This window comes from Lampetra fluviatilis, chromosome 2 (genome assembly GCF_964198595.1).
Source record: "Lampetra fluviatilis chromosome 2, kcLamFluv1.1, whole genome shotgun sequence".
Lineage (NCBI taxonomy): Eukaryota > Metazoa > Chordata > Hyperoartia > Petromyzontiformes > Petromyzontidae > Lampetra > Lampetra fluviatilis.
Window position 1 is genome coordinate 18,483,108 of NC_136276.1, and position 17,865 is coordinate 18,500,972.

Consider the following 17,865-nt stretch of genomic DNA (forward strand, 5'->3'; position numbering starts at 1 on the left):
ACAGATACCACGCGGCCCAGCACTAGTTGAATCCGTCACTGCTCTCCCTACCCCAGCACGCCTCTGCAGCTCTTTGAAAATCAGTGAATTTGTTGCAGAGGAACACCGCCCTCACTCAGCTCGCACTGCCGTGCCCACGCAATGAGAGACCGTCCTGTGTCCCAGCAGCTCCCTGTAGCCCCCCGGGGCCACAGACCGGTTATGCGAGACATGCCCGTTCACAACCCACATGCCGTGGGTTATTGATGGTGGGGGGGGGGCATCGCCTATGCCCGACAAAAGCCAGTCTGTCCAATTTGACGTTGCTTCCAAATGTGGTGGTGGTGGTAAAGCGCACTGCGCTACAAACCCGGTTGACCCTCGTTCGATTCGCTCTCACGACCTATAACTGTCTTCTTGGTTCTTTCGGTAAATATTCTTAGGTTTTTTTCGGTAAAGTCACGTAGGTAAAAATTTGAAATTAATAAAAGTAAATATTTAATATATTTTTTATTTTACTTTTTTTTTATTTATTTTTTACCTACGTGACTTTACCGAAAAAACCTAAGAATATGAATCCTTGCAGTCACGAAAGCTTCAAATCTATCTTTCGGTAAAGTCACGTAGAAGGGAAATAATAAAAAAATAAAACATAATAAAATAATTCTCACGACGTTTCGGCCACAACGCAAGCAGCCGTCCTCAGGTGAAGAACAGGTCTGTCGGAAAGACAGCGTCATTCAAACGTCGTGAGAATTATTTTATTGTTTATTTTATTATTTTATTATTTCCCTTCTACGTGACTTTACCGAAAGAACCAAGAAGATGAATCCCTGCAGTCACGAAAGCTTTAAATCGAGACCTATAACTGGTGAAAAAAAAATGTGAACCGGTCCTGGGCCTCCGCTAGGTTGACTCAGCCTTAAATGAGTAGCTGGAGTGGTGGACAAGCATCAGGCGGCCGGGCGTCGGTGCTGGCCACCCATCTCCTCCCGTGTGCCATGCCAGCCCTTCGTAGGTGCTCGCGAACAGCACTTGCCCCAAACAGTCTGTTAAGGCTATACGGAGGGAGGGGCGGAATATTTACCAAATTTGTTCAGGGTATGTGTTAAACAAATTAAAATGCATAAGGAATATGGGATTCTGTCGGGGAGAACCCAACGGCTCTCCCCTCCCACTTCGTGTGGCTCAATGGGGTTTTATTTTTCGGTACGCGACGTTGTTAACACGACGTCCTGCCAAAGGAACAGCTGCTACGGACACAAACACCCACGCTACTTTAACACGTACCAGGCTTTCGCGACCAATATAATTCATAATAAACGTTTTTGGGGTGAGATCGCGTTATTTATAAATGTGTCGTAACCCTCCACCACCCGACACGGCCAAACAGTAAAACATGTGTCACGTTTACAAAAGTTCACTACTTTAGCCCACCGGTGTGTTGAAGAGTGATTCAACATCATTTACAATTTTGATTTAAAGCTTTCGTGACTGCAGGGATTCATATTCTTGGTTCTTTCAGTAAAGTCCCTTCTACGTGACTTTACCGAAATAACCAAGAAAATAATTTACAATTTTTGAGTACGACGTGTCGCTGGTAATTACATGATGATGCTGGATGTAATTACCAGCGAAACGTCGTACTACTCAAAAATTGTAAATGATGTTGCACCACTCTTCAACACACCGGTAGCCGTGTCGGGTGGTGGAGGGTTACGACACATTTAACACGTTTCTTCGGAGTGGGCAGGTAGGAACTTGGTTGGACAGCGCATTCGTGCACGACAAACAGACAAATAATCCCTGGTGGGCAGTGTGGAACCTGTTGTTCCTACCTCTATAAGTGTAGTGTGTAGGTTAAACGTTGAGTTTTATAAAGGCACCACGGGGTGACCAACCCCTCCCCACCCAGCCTCACTCCTCCCACCCCCAACCCAGCCCCACCCTCCCTACGCAGCCCCTCCCCACCCTGCCCCTCCCCACCTAGCCCCACCCAGCCCCCACCCTCCCCTCCCCATATGCACGACAGACAGACAAATCAGTCCCTCCAGAAAAACGTGGAGTTTTTTGGTGATTGTTGCGGGCAAAAATCGTTGATTATGCGGCACGTTTTCTTAAAAAATGCGATGGAATATGCGGGATATTTATGCAATTTTATGCGATTAAATTGCGGGAACTTGCAAAAATTGCGGGAACTTGCAAAAATTGCGGGAACTTGCAAAAACTGCGGTTTGATGAAAAAGAGAAAAAAAAGTGATTCCCCCAACACCCTATTCACTAGGCTACTACTTTAATGTAAAGAGTCATTTCTTATTACTTCCTATAAGCAAGCATACTACATCACAGAAAGTGCTGGGAATATTTAAGTTCTCATCTTGTTTTATTTCAGACCTTAACAAACAGATGGCTCAAACTTACAAAACATTGAGTCGAACAAGTTCTGTAGCTTTACAAAATGAATATGCTACAACTTCTGTAAAAATGAATAAATAAAATATGAAAAAATAAAATGTGTGCTTCCTGTTTTACAGAGGTAGCTATGCAAAATAATTTGCCCCCACTGTCATGTAACACACTGGGGAACTGCTTTGCGTGGTCTTTTGCGCTTATGTTTGTTGGCAAATGAGAAAGATTTGCGGGCTTCATCATGGTTTCATTGGCATCGCGGGGTTTGCAGCTTTTCAATGATGTCGCGTAATGAGTGACGTCACTTCATAACGTTCCCATGGCAACAGGGGAAATGGCTGCACTTGTGTGAAGTAAACGCAACATTTTTCAACTTTCTGCTAAGATATGTGACTTTTTGCAACAAAAATGCGGGGATTATGAAATCATGCAAGCCCGCATATTTTGCGCGCGGAAATCTGCAATTTATGCGGCGAAAGTGCGGCGTATTTGAAAAAACGCGCCCCCCGCATAAATATGCGGACTTTGGCTGATTTTGCGTGAAATCTTGCGATCGCATAATCGCGTTTTTCTGGAGGGACTGACAAATAATCCCTGGTGGGCAGTGTGGAACCTGTTGTTCCTACCTGTATAAGTGTAGTGTATCGTGTCGTGTAGGTTAAACGTTGAGTTTTATAAGGGCACCACGGGGTAACCAGCCCCTCTCCACCCAGCCCCACTCCTCCCCACCCTGCCCCTCCCCACCCTGCCCCTCCTCACCCAGCCCCTCCCCACCCAGCCCCTCCCCACCCTACCCAGCCCCTCCCTACCCCTCCCTCCCCTCCCCATATGCACGACAGACAGACAAATAATCCCTGGTGGGCAGTGTGGAACCTGTTGTTCCTACCTGTATAAATAACGCGATCTAACCCAAAAACGTTTATAATGGACCCACGCTACTGTATGAAACATATCACTTAAAAGGCATGTACATGGTCCCACAAACAAATGCGTAAAAATGTAGTTTTGTGTTGAAAGCATTTTATTAACATAACCTACAGGGTAATTCCAACATAAAAGTTATTTCTAAAAAAAAAACATTTTTTTTTTTAAGAGAATTTTGTTTAAGAACATCTGAATGACCCATTATAATCTCATTCAGCAAAGTCGAGGGTCTCCACGTTTACACATTTGGCACATTCACTTCCCCCACCCCCCCCAAAAAGCGTTCCGCTGGATTGTCTCACATAAGCGTGCTGTATGCGGCATCGCAACAGGCAAAGCTTACATGATGGTGCTGTTCAACTTGACCGCAGTGGCTATGCAGGCAGCAACCCCAGAGAACTACTACATATTTGGCTCAAATTCTTTGCTCGCCGCGCCCGATTGATGCAAAAGCTTTGTATTATCGGACTGTTTTGGTGCCACGCAAAGAATGACAGTACTCCGTGTGTCTCACGTGATCAGTTAAAGCCCAAGCCCCCAATCACAGTAACAGAAAAGGAATAACATGAAAAACATTGCTTTAAAAAAAATTCCATAACAAAGAGAAATATATTCATTACTGTCACGTGCGGAGTGATCGAAAGGTATGCTGCCTGACACGAGAGCGGCGCTGCAAGGGTGACGAGTCACATTAAAGTGCAATACTTTATTTGAATGGATGACCGACTTCATTGCAATTGTTTAACTATACATTTAAAATGTGTCCGACTTGATCTTGTCTGCGTGTAAACTGTATATTGGAGAACTGAATAGAGCAATCTGGATGACAATCACAGAAAAGATAGGTCACAGTGAATGAGACGGATAAATAGTTATTTAATTTGTACAAAATCGTGTCATTTGACCTCATTTTAACTGGAAACTGCATTTCCAGACCATTGACTTTTGGATCACTCCTTGTACGCTGCTCTGGCTGTAACGGACTGTGCTCATTTACAAGGTTGAACTGCACCACCATCCACTACAAGTACACGTACCCTACGTCACCCCCCCCCCCCCCCCCCACTGAAATATAACCGCAAAATGCATACAAAATACAAGTCACTTAGCCTTGTACTGCACTAAAATAACATAAATACAGTACATTATAGGATGTGATATATTTATAAGGCAATATAATAGATGCATCACAGCAACAGCGTACTGCGTGATGAGGCACTGTCTATATGAGCAACAGTTATGAGCTCCGATTAAAAAAAAAAACACATTGCATGATTTTATTCCATAGCACACACCAACCGGTTTCAACATGACATTTGAAAGGGTAAAACAATCAGGACAAAATAAGGTCGCTCTCAAGTTCATGTCATCCGCTGGTGCAGTCTACTTAATGCATTGGCTCCATCGTGGAGTCATGTGACTATCTAATGATGTTGCTGCCATTCGTTATTCTCCGCCATTGTCAGTTTAATATCATTTAAGAGCTGCTGATGCATGGATGTCAACCGACAGTCATAGAACCCTGATAGCGTGCTAATGAGCCTAGGGCTGTGTAACCCGGTGTGCTTTCACATCGAGAGCCAAAAGCGAGAATTTGCAACGTGGCAAAGAGAAAAAAAATCAGGTTTTGTATAAAAATTAGCCTCTTAAAAATGTTCATTTCTCAACAATATTCGATTCGTGTTTGCAATCCAAATAAAAAAAAGCCCAATATAAATTGGAGACATTTGATGATGTTGCTTGGATTTTGAGTGCGAGTAAGCTGGTGGAGTATCACCTCCATGCGGCAAGAAGTTTCTCCGTGATCACATGTCCACAGAAGACAAAGCCTTTATATGTCCTGTTGTTGAAAAGTACAGATGTTCCATTGTTGAACAGCTATATTCCTCAAAAGGTTACAATAAGAGCGGTCCGATAACTAGCTTCCGCTGAAGCAGGTGAGCCTTCCAAGTCCGAGCTGTAATCATTTGATTCCCCTTTAGTGCGCCGCGTTCAGAACCACATCATAGTCTTGGGAGGAATCATCGGTAGGTTTGACTATCTGAACACATGCCGAATAAATATACAGGTCCTTCAGCATTAACAACTGTCCGATCAATTTCACTTCGGGCAGCCGACTTGAACAGCCATTATGACCATCTTCATTTGCAGGTTTTCCTTGTGTTGAAAACATTACACGACCGTCAATTTTCATCAACAAGCGCCATTTACTTCCCGCATTTTTGCTGTGAAGAATTAAAAAATATACGACTTCCTTTCAGAGTAGGCCTTTTTTTATACATATATAAGGGACGAAAATAAACAATCTTTTTAGTGCATCTGCAGTCGGCAGGAGGCGGCGGCGGGGGGGGGGTCACTTCTTGACGTGCGGCTGAAGCGGCTGCGGTGGCTGAGGCCCAGTTGAACACCTTGCAAGAGCGCCCTTGCTTGACGGAGGCGCCAGGTCACGTGCTGCTGCTGCTGCCGCCGTCACAGCAGTAGCGGCGGTCGAGCTGCTGGCCCTGCAGTCCTCACTGCCCCCCCCCTTTGCTCTGGTACACTTGGTGCCGCCCCCCCCCCCGGACGCTCCGGCCCCGCCGGTCTTGCCTGCGGAGGGCTCTGACACGGGGGCCTTGTTTCCGGCCGCGGGTTCGCTTTGCGGCGGCGGCGGCGGTGGGGTCGTGCAGCCTCCCTCGGGCCCGTCGGGGTTCTCCAGCATCTCCTGGATGAGCGGTGGCATGGAGCCTGGGATCTCCATCTTGAGCGTGATCACGCGGTCCGAGCCTGGGCAGAGGAGGAGGAGGTGTGGGTGTGTGGGTGTGAGTGCTCGTACACACGGTTCTGGGGAGGTGCAGTGCACTGAATGTTTTTTTCTTTTCTTTTAAAGCTGCAGTTACTTTCCTTGGCATCTCCAATTGTCACCTATCCTCCCTGGTCCATACTGGAATGGATTTTCGATTATGCCAGTGGGGGGGCTTGGATTATGGGAACCAATGTGATATGGTGACATTAGCATTGCAGTGCTTTGTTTTCACTCCAATAGCTTAAAACTGCTGTTGACTTCCCACACGTTGATACTCGTTTAGAGGGTTCACGTGGTGAGTCAGCCACCAACATGGGTTTAAACTCACAACCGATGCATTACGTAACTGGAAGACAACAAACAAATAACAACAATATTCGTTATTTACCCGTGAAAGCCTAACATTGTATCCGAACTTTTACAAGAGGGATCCCTGCTGAAGATGTTCGACCAACATCCCATTAAAATATTGTTCTATGGAGGGATAAAGCCCGAGTAACCACAGAAAACCAAACGTGCAAACGTATAAACACTGAAAAATATGCACATCGGTCAGTAACCTTCTTGCCGTTTTGCTATCTCCTGACCACCTTGGAGGCCATCAGGGTGACTGCCATGATGAGATGCAATCCCTCAATCCCTCAATCCCCCATCAAAAGCCCCGGATTACAGGCGTGCACCATTACATTTCCTTTCTGTATAAATTATATAGACTTGGATTACTTTAGACATTAAGGTCATGGGTTTTACAAAAACATGACTGCACGTGTAAGTCTCCATTCTATCGGGCGCATCACATTTGTCTCCCCAATTTGGACGCATTAAATCTGTCCGCTCGTTTGAAATAAAGTTGGCGAAGGCCGGTATATTTCGGGAGTGAATTCCCCCCATATTCCACATTGCTGGCATGCGATGCGATACGATATCGCATGCAAAGCATTGACCATGTCAAATTTAGTTCCACGCATAAATAAGGTCAATAAAATGCTACATTTATCCTACTTTACAAGTTGTGTTTTTCTTTTTAACCACCGTGGATTTGATATTTTGCAAACATATAAGCAAATAACGTTATGGATTGCTATGAAAGCACACTTTCAAATTGAACTGCGTGCGCTTATCTTGAATTCCAACGTGTAATCAAGATACAGAAGGTGACATTGAAGGACACTCTATAGCAAGCTTCCAATGAAGCAATTAACCAAATTTACTTGTGTGCTCAACTCCCAAAAGCAATTCAAGTTCAACTGCAAATTCCCACTCGGGTCAGGATTTAACTTAGATCATCATCCCTCCCGGAATGATACAATGAGTTTCTCTTTTTTTGGGAAATCAACAGTGGTTGTCCCGTGGAAAGGCCTCGTCTCCCCGCCATCGGCATATGGCATCTTCATAATTGGCCGCCGAGGGCCATGAACGGAGATGAGGGCCCCAACGCCCTCAATCCTTCGAGCACGGAGACAGACGCGTTGTCATTTGGTGCATTTGTAAAGCCAAGAAGTGGTCGGAAACTGGTACCACGTGTTTCCATTGGTGCTGACAACCACAGATCAAGTTATATCTATTTTATTTGACCAGGTAAGGCCCACTGAGCTATACAGCAGCTCTTTTTCAGAAGCGACCTGGCCACAAACGATAGCCCAAATGAAAGTGGCTCATCACTTGGAAATGTATAGCAGCCAAATACTCTTAAACACATGTTTCTAAATGCGGATTGGTTAAACCAGAAGATCCGGAAAAAAATCCACGTGACCACAGAGAGAGAAATATGCAACCTCCAAATATACAACAGGCGTCAGAGTCGGGATCGAACCCAAGACCTGTACGCCAGGTGCCACGGTGTATCTTGCTTCTGCGGTTAGCCTCGCTGAAACAAGGCTTCCCCAAGGGCCCGCGGATTGCCGGTCTCGCGACACGACGGACGCACCCTTGGAGCTGATGCCACGGAGGTCGGTGATCTTCATGAGAATCTTGGGGAACATGTGGGGCTTGGTGGGCCGCCGCTTGCGCACGTAGTACTTGAGCGCCTCCAGCAGCGGCTCCTGGAGCCGGTCCACTCGCTCCGGGTGCTCCAGCTCGGGACGGTCTGCGTACAAATAGAGGCAAAGGTTCTCCAGTTAGCCTCTGCGTCAGTAGTGGGTGGGTGGGTGGGGGGGGGGGCACTTTCGCCGATAAGACATCATCGGCGCGAGGGCCGCCACACGTTTGAAACAATTGGGGGTTTGACAGCAGCACGGTGATGTGGGGGTGTTGTCACTGTTTGTGTATTGTTGGGGGCCGCACATCAGGGGCCGCACTAAAGGCCACCAGGGGCCGCCAGTGGCCCTTGCAATGAAGAGCACTGCTCGATGTCATTGGGCGCGGTTTTATTTGATGTAATTTCCAGTGGCTGGAACGGCATGTGGAGGTGTGGTGTGTTGATGTTTACACACCGTGCCAGGTGCGAATTTAAGCACTGAAGGTGCAAATTACCCTATTGTGATCCCATCCATGCTTGGTATTGCAGAAGTGACAAGATTACACTTGTACATGTGTATGTTGAACGTATTTTGTGTCGTACGTAGCCAACCGTGATAATCAGAGGTGCGGGAATAGTGATTGACATTGTAGAGGTACTGTAATACACAATATCATATTGTTAATATGTTCAAAGTAATTTCATCCGATTACCTGACCAACAACTTTTCAAATTATTCATAATATAGGTTTTTGGGTCAAAAACCTATATTATGAATAATATTGGTCGCGAAAGCCTACGTGTTAAACTTTTCAAATTACTATAAACTGGGATTAAAAACAGGAGCTTAGTCACGCGATTACATGTAGAGAGACATTGGAAGAGGGAGAGAGAGGCAGACGGACAAGAGGGCGAGAGGATGGAGGTGGCAGTGAAACGTGGCCACGTGCCCGGTTCCAAGCTTCCACCCGGCGGTCAACGTACCGCCCGTGATGAGGCAGATGGACGAGAGCAGGCCGGCCTCCGTGTCGTCCATCTCGAGCGGCAGCAGCTGTGCGGCGAACGCGAACACCAGGTCGGTGAGCGGCCCGAATCCCGCGTTGTGCATCTGCGTGCGGTTGAGCGTCAGCCCGTCCGAGAACGTCATCGTGTCGTGCTCGGGCGTGTAGCGAGTGCAGATCCGCAGGATCTGGAGGCGGGGGGCGGAGGGACAGCGGAGCGATCGCGGGATTATAGCACACGCGCAACCGCAGGCTGCAGTTAGAGCAGAGGTCGCAAACGGGTTTTGATTCCTTATCCGTACCCGTACCCGGCCGCACCAGGGTCGCAAACGGGTACCCGTACCCGGCCGCACCAGGGTCGCAAACGGGTACCCGTACCCAGCCGGGTACGGGTAGCCGGGTATCGGGTAGGGTACGGGTATCCGGTTGCGACCTCTGAGTTAGAGCCACGGTGACGCACTTTGCACGTGCTGATCGCGCCTCCGATTAGCGCTCGGTTGGCTAGGTACGGAGCGGAAAAAGTTCAACATTCACACATACACGTTGAACTTCTCTCGCACCACGCGTAGCCAAGCGCGTGCTAATCGGGAGGTGCGGGTGGTAAATGAGTAAAAAAAAAGTAAATGACTTACTAAATAAATGTAATGACGGATTCAGACTATAGTAAAATATCAAACATTAATTTGGTATTGTTAAAGTACATTCATGTGATATGGGGGGGGGGGGCGGTTGGGTTATATGCAAAAAACATGTTAATAGGTTGAATATAGTTCCCACCACGATTACTCGCGAGTGACACCTGTTCATCCGTGAAAAAGGTGGATAATAGGAAGAATAAATCTGTGTACATAAGGAGTCTCTCTGTAGCTTGATTCAGAGCCCGGAATTACATGTGCTGATACGAGAGGTGTTGCTCTACGTTGATGAATAGTATCCCTCTGCTTAGACTGGCCCCCACCATAGTGATGGGGAATTTCCACCACTGGCTCAGTGTAGCCCACTGATATAAGCACCGCCTCATCCTCATATGAGCAGGACAAACCTTGATTTTTTTTTCATGAATACTCAAAAACACAAGAGTTAAGCGGAGACCCTGGACCATAAATACCCAAAAGCAGCTTGTGAAATGTGCCTCCGTTGTAGAATTATAAACGGTTTAACAGTCGGTTAAAATCTGGAGGGGGGGGGGGGCTCCAGATGTTTTTTTCCCACCCATGGCAATGCAATAAGGCAGCTTTTCCTGATCGTGTCCCTACTGGAGCTTGGCTGAGCCGCTCGTGCTGGGCAATTGAGCACTGGCACCATGCGGTTACCATTCAGTGATATTTTTGACAGAGAAAAGAACAGCCTCACGCTATTGCAGGGCTCAAGTTTCCTGGCACTGTAGAGACTCAGCCTCCACTAAACGCGATGAAAAGGCCAAGGGAAATTCAGTTATCGTTGTTGCTTTATAATATTTAATAATACGTACAATTTGCCCCCGAGGGAACTAATTATGGTCCCCAGTCCGACTGCTACTGGAGCTGTGTGACAAGTGGAGTGTCACCTTCCCTGGCACGTAGTGTTGCAAAAGGAATCGCAACATTGCTTGAAGGATCCCTCCAAAAAAGGTAAAGAAACCGAGTTAGTTTGGTGATACATTGGAAGAAACCCAAGCAACCCAATCGAGTGAGGGAAGCCACGCAAATGGCCGATCATCTCAACATGGAAGCAGGGCTCCAATGGCGGCGAGTCATCCCACCCAGCTTGTGGTCACCACGTTGCATCTGGGCACCCTGCCCTGCGCGTGTTTGACGGCTCCCTCCCCAGAAGCTCCCCTCGATTTGCCCGCAGCACGCGGCTTCCCCACCAATCCAGGTTCTTCCCTCGCCAGCAAAATGTCTGCCCCGAGTCTTCAATGATGGACCCAACAATACGTACTCTGGTGGTGTGGAGGGAGCGGTGGGACAGTGGTTAGCGCGCTGCGCTACTACGAACGCGGCAGAGACCCGGAGTTCGATTCCCGCTCACGGCCACCAACACCAGTGATGATTATCTGAACCGGTCATGGGTCTCCCCTAGGTCGACTCAGCCTTACACGAGTACCTCGTGCAATGTGTAAACGTCACCACTAGGGAGACAAAGGTGGCCGGGCGTGGTGTTGGCCACCCACCCCCTCGTGTGCTGTGCCGGCCTTAATAGGTGCTCGCTAACAGCGCTTGCCCTAACAGTCTGTTAATAGGATATACGGGGTGGACTGTCTTTTTGTAGTGGTGTGTGCACTTACAAAGGTGACAGTTCCATGAATCTGACTGTAGGTGGCACTCTTTGCCCAAGGAATAAGAACGCCCCCACTACTCTCCCTCAACAGCATTGCTTCTGTTTCATTAATAAAATAAGGATGTCGGCGAATGGTGTTTATTGATGCATGTCAACAGTGATGAAGAGTAATGCATTTGCTGTCATCACATTACTGGAGGCGGCAACTGATGATCACATTATTGGAGTACAATATATTGTCTTTCAGCATGTCGGTTGTACATTGCAGTGTTTTTTTATCATTAAAAAAACGTTATATTCTAAAAGTATACCGAAGCCTCATGAAAAGGGTGAATAGATCTTGGACAAAGGCTTAGGTTAACCTGCGAACATCAGCAGCCAATACATAACAGATCATTCAAAGCCCCACATTACACTAGAGTGCTTGTTATATCCGAGCTGAAATGACAATATATTAAAGACATAATAAATAAACAAAAATTAGCTTACGATCATTTTAAAAGACCAAATACACGTGTGATACGTTCCTCATAAAACCTCGAGTATTTCGTGATTAATTTTTGAAAGTACCCTTCATAACACGGCCTGGCTCAACACAGCCCCAGCATTATTTCACTGGTACAGTGTGGAATGTGTACATGCAATTACGTTTGCGTAAGTGTGAAACACGTTCGGAAAATATTACCCAGGAACTGCAAGGCGTGCGGGGACAGCCCAAGTCACTGATGAAAGCAGATATGAACACGATTCATCAAGTGCTGCCCTCCCAGTGTACGATTCGTAGCACTGTGCATCTGGGGAGGCTATGTATCGTGTTATCTCGGACATGCAGGGATCACTGGATATACACACCTGCCAAGCAGCTTTGATACGCACAATAAATATTTATTCAGTGGAAGCAAACCAGATTCAATTCACGTGAATAACGCAGTGGATGTATGCATCCCTATGGCATGAATGCTTTAAAATAATGTATTGATTAAACGTTCATTTAATTTTACTTTAGCTGTAAAAAGTTATGTAAATGCAAATGTTAACCTGGCAATAACATTGTGCAAGAACGTAGGGGATTTGTTGTCAAAATATTAAGCGTTGAATATGTCCACAAAATTGCCAATCGTTGAGCAGGGGTTTATGATATTCATGTGATGTACCCATGCACCCCCTCCCCATGTGTTCACAAATGCATTATCCCTCCCCTCATTATAGGTCACAGAGCGTAGGAGCACAATACGTTGATACGCTAATCTAATTCTAAACTGGTTGGATGCGAGCCACATTTTATTAATCGATCTCTGGGTAGAAAAATGAGATCTTAATAGTATATCCCTCTACCCAAGTCCCGATCATCCGTGCACCCCAAGCTACCTGCACAGCTTCCCATTGTCCTTGTGCTACATTTTCTCCTATTGGCCAAACTTTCGCTCAAACGAGTGAAAGTTCTTCTCCGCTGCCAGTCTCCGAGCCATTCGTGGAAATTCCACATTCCCAAGTCGGGGGCCGGTTCTCACGAAACAATAACCGCCGTCGGCTCCCCACCGAGTGGTATGCGCCACCCTTCCCCTTACAGCGATTGCTGCCACCACCCAGCAGCTGCCTGCCCTTGCCATTCTTACTTTTAATTAATTCCCGATGCTAAATCGATCTCCGACAGACTGACTATTTATATTATGTTTATTCCACAATGCATCCGTCTTGCTTGGCGCTGGCTAAACGTTATTATAAACAAGGGAGTGCGAAGGTCACACGTGTGTGTGACAACGCTGGCTCTGGCAGGAGTCTGACACAAGAGGCTCACAGCACGTCCCGTGTTTACGATTCTTCGCAAGCGAGTGCCAGGATAGTACAGATCTATTTAAAATCCGACATTAGCGTACCCCTCCGGTAGCATTGCTGCCGTTTTCTCCGCACAAAAGAGAGCGGGGAAAGGAAAAAAAAGCACCTAAATGTCTGCTTCCAATGAAGGTGAACATGTGCCACCTTCACGAAGCGTTCAAGCAATGCAAAAAAAGCACTATAACCCTTTCCTGTTCCGAGAGGTCTGCAAGTTGCAGGGCGGGTCCCATTCACCGCTGATTCTCGGAACGCGTAAGCGGCTCACCATTTATTTTATTTAGCACCGTCGGCTTTAAACACACTGCACTCACCGCAAAAAACTGTGGCTACACGACCGCACTCTAGGACTGCCGATGCCAAAATGTGCTACGCCGTCCCGCATGACATACGTGTACTTTGTCAGAACAGAATCGGAAGAAAAACTGAAACAAAATAACTATGCTGGAATAAAAACGGATGACATACGTCATCAGTTTTTTTTTGAAAAAGCGGAAAAAGGTGAAAAACAAACTCCAACTTCAAGTCAGTGTCCATGTCAAGCACCTCCCCCTGCTCAAATGAACAATGGGTGTCGGCGGTTACCTTTGGCCAGTGGTGGAAATTCACCGTTACCAGGCTTACTCGGTCTCTTCAGTGCACAGCCACTGTTGATTTATCCCCAATGGGAGGATTGAATAAACCGAGCCTAATCACATTTGCCACGCAACCAAATGTGCCGTGTGAGATTTGGGCGCCGAACGATAACTCGATTTGTATTGCCAGTGTTACCATCACAGTTCCCTTGCTCGATTACGACGATGTATCAGTGAAAGCTTTGTCAATGCCAATGCTCACCAAGATGTCGAGGCAGGCTGCCTTGAGCAAAGTGATCTGGTCGTCGATGCCCAGGGTGGAGAAGCCCGGAATGCGCTTGGCGAACTCCACCGTCTTCACGATACACTTGGTGGACAGCTCGCTGAACTTATCCCACAGGTTTGCGTCGAGCGTCACGCGCTGCCCCGATCCATTGGACTGCGGAAAGCACAACAGGAGCATTCAGAACGGTCCATGTTAAAACAAGAGCGTTTCAAACAATCAAAGTTTATTTCCATTCTCTTTGGTTCTTTCGGTAAAGTCACGTAGATAGAAAATGAATAGATCATTTGTTTTCATTGCGTTGGGGCGATGCTCATCTTCCACAGGAGGCCGCGTGCCAGTTGTTCAAATTTCACATTTCTACGGTCTACCCTCAAGACAAGTATTAATTTCGTACAAAGTGGTAACAGCTGCGTTTAAACTCGGAGAGATGATGTGCGAACTCAACTGTCGATGGAGATTTGGGCCACAATTCACGCGCGCGTTTTCTACGGCAGCGCTTTCGCGCCCTTCGGTGGCAGATTATTTCGTCCAATCCCACCCACCATTTACAATCCAACAGCGGCTATATCCGCCACTGGGACCGCATCCTGCCCTGAAAGGTGGAGCGAGTGTGGCCAGGTGCGTCCTGAGCGTGGTGGCCCACGCGAGTGTTGGGCGAGTGGGCGTAGCGATCTATCCGGTGAGGTCTTGCCACATCCTCCTTGCCACTGTGGCAGGGGCTTGCTGGCAGGAGGTCACGTGGCAGACCCAGATGTTAGGTGTTCACATTTACACACACACTAACAAACTGTGGAGGCAAGTGGTGTTAGCGAGCACCTATGAAGGCCGGTACGGCACACGAGGGGCGAGTGGCCAGCACCACGCCTAGCCGGCTTTGTCTCCCCAGTGGTGATGGTTATACACCGCAACAGGTACTCATTTGAGGCCAAGTAGACAATATTGCACGTGTACTATACATTATACCCGCAAACACACACACACACGCGCGCGTATACAGTACAGAACATCTGATGGAGATGGTCGTGCCTGAGCGACTACTGTAATTTCTGCAAAATCCTACTGAAAGAAGGCAAATCCTACTACTGGTTACTTGTACGTATACATAAAGATAGCAGCATCAACAGGAGTGTCATCATCAGCATCACCTGCATCTTCACGTCTATTGTCCATCAGCATTGGCGAGAGAAAACCAGGGAACTTGGAGAAAACCAGTTTCTATAAGGGATTGCCACTCGCGCTTATCCGACATACAAAACACCAAGTGTAAAGTCTTTCCTCTTAGACCGGCAATGGATCGGCACTCATTTGAAGAGCAAAGGCCATCCTCTTCATAGGATCATCAATGTTAACCTTCCACAAAGTAGTATGTTTCATGAAACCTCCTTTGCCAGTATTAAATTATGTTCGTAGGGTTTTCCTCCTTTCTGCATGTTCACCACAAGTATATGTGGTTAATGCAGACATGATTCCTCGCAAAGATTTCAGTTTGGTGTTTTAACATCTTAACACCTGTTTTATTGCCAGAAAGGGGGAAACCCTATTAACAAAGTAGTATGTATTTTACACACCCTGAAAAAATGATAGACTAACAACCACTGACGAGAATTGTAACCCAAACATCCTTATTTTAAATCTGGCAAATGACACATAACACCACCTGGCAGGGCCACACTTATTGCAATTTGCCTTTTTTTTTTTAAACACACAACCAACTCGTACATGATTACTGTGGTGGAAAATAAATGCCTTTACAACATTCAAGCACGTAAGAATAATTTACTACAAAGTGCTCCCCTCTGACAAGCGGCAGGGCCAGCCGTGTTCCAGTCCCGTCTCAGGATCCGCAGCCCCGCGGGTGCTACCCTAAATGCTGGGCGTCCCGCATGAGAGGCACGCCCAACAAACCTACAGACTGCTTTGTGCAGGGCGACCACAAGCACGTCGAGCCAATCGCCAGGATGTGTACAGGCAGTGCACCGAAGGCAGCTTCTCCTCCATGAGACACGCCAAGGACAAAGATGCCACGTATAGCCTTAAAAAGGGTGTCGGGGCAAGTGCTGTTAGCGAACACGTATGTTGAACTTCTCTCGCACTCTACGTAGCCAACCGTGCTAATCGGAGGTGCGGGGGGGGAAGGTCAGCACGGCACACGAGGGAGGTGGATGGCCAGGACCACACCCAATCACCTTTGTCTCCCCAGTTGCGACATTTACACACCGCACAAGGTACTCATTTGAGGCCGAGTCGACCTACGGGAGGCCCAGGACCAGTTCACAAAATCGTCACCAGTGTTGACCGAGCAGGAATCGAACCCGAATCGCCGGGTTCGTAGCGCAGCGTGCTAACCACGCCGCCACCGCTCCCCACGTGAGACACACCACAGTCGGCGAGTCCCAGAGTGCAGTGACAAAAGTTATTTGCTAAAACCGGAATGCCTTCTCTTACATGCTGTGGTTATACACGTAGGGGCACACCAATGGGCATTACAGTGTGAATTGTACAGGTGACTGGAGGACTTTAAATCCAAGCATCCGCATATGTTAGGCCTACGACAGCCACTTCCATGAATTCTCAAAGTGCTCCAACCCTCGATACCAGAGCAGTTGGGAGAACATTCCTCAATGGAGTCTCCTGGAACATTGCTGAGGAAAGCATTTTCCAAACTCCAACCCCTTGTGCCATCCCTCCTGCTCCAACAGTAATCAGCAGGCTGCAATGTTTAACAGCTTCTTTTACATTTGAATGAAGAAGACTTGTGAACAGTAGAAGACGTACCGCAATGTGACGTTAAATGGCATTTTGGGAACTAGCTGAGAGGAACAGAAGTTGGCTACGTACGGTGCGAAAGAAGTTCAAAATGGATATATACAATGGTACAAATGTTATCTTTAAGTGTCAATGTTGTAGCAATACAGGTTATGTTTTTCTGTGCCGTTAAGTCACGTGCGAAACACGTGAAATGTCCAAGCAAGTGTAATTTATTTAAGATTTCCAAGCAAGTAGGATTCGGCTGTGTGAATTGAACACAGCAGTACAAGTCAGTTCATCTCTGCTCAAAATTGGCAATGGGCTTGTGCTCATTTCCAGTGATGGACCCAAGCCTGCTGGAAATTCCATATTCTCTCCAGACAGAAGCCAGTCCTCTATGGGAAGACCTCCAATGACATCCCACAATGTAGTATATATTTTATCGACCTCAAGAGAAAATAAGCAAAGGTTGCCCACGACTAGGAATTTAATTCACCACCTTCAAATAATAAGTCAAATAATCTAATCACAGAGTTCCCCATAAACAACTTAATTTCCGCTCTCAATGCAATGCTTCAGCACAACCTGAATTAAATCTTTCATGTATTATAATAAACATTCCCAAAAATTACAGGTCTCTTCATAGAACGTTTCACTTAAGTTTGTCCCCAATGACAGAAAAAATCTGCATTAGTAACTACATTCCTGCATCAACCTGGGAAATGTATATATGGTGTACTTTTGCGAGTTGTGACTTGTGAATATAAACAATAACATTTCACAAACTGATCAAGGGCACAAGTGTCTTTGTATCAGTTGCATAAGTGCAATGCATACAGGGAATCACTATCAAGATGAATGTTACTCTGGTAAGGCCCAGGGTTACTGAAAATTAAATCCTGGCTTCCCAGGAATTATGAAATATTCAATATATATGGAGCTTCCTGTGACTGAATGATTGGACTGAGTTGGTGATGTAAAGTCTCACAATGTTGTAGAATGCCTAGAAAGCTGACATTAGATAAACATTTTTCTATACTTATATTTATACCTAGAAACGAAAAACAACAATTTGCAATTAGTGGGGAGAAAAAAAAAACGTTGTAAACGTT

General features: G+C 46.6%; 1 protein-coding gene across 1 annotated transcript in view; it reads right to left on the reverse strand.

Moving 5' to 3' along the window:
* Positions 1 to 3,403: 3,403 nt before the first annotated feature.
* Positions 3,404 to 17,865, reverse strand: part of LOC144943766 (retinoic acid receptor alpha-A-like) — a 77,765-nt gene continuing 63,303 nt past the window's right edge. The window contains exons 5-8 of the mRNA XM_078871573.1: positions 13,982 to 14,158; positions 9,036 to 9,240; positions 8,022 to 8,180; positions 3,404 to 6,075 (exon numbers count right to left, since the gene is read on the reverse strand). Of these exons, the coding sequence (XP_078727699.1) occupies positions 5,666 to 6,075; positions 8,022 to 8,180; positions 9,036 to 9,240; positions 13,982 to 14,158 (951 nt within the window). The 3' untranslated portion in view covers positions 3,404 to 5,665. The remainder of the gene's footprint in view (positions 6,076 to 8,021; positions 8,181 to 9,035; positions 9,241 to 13,981; positions 14,159 to 17,865) is intronic.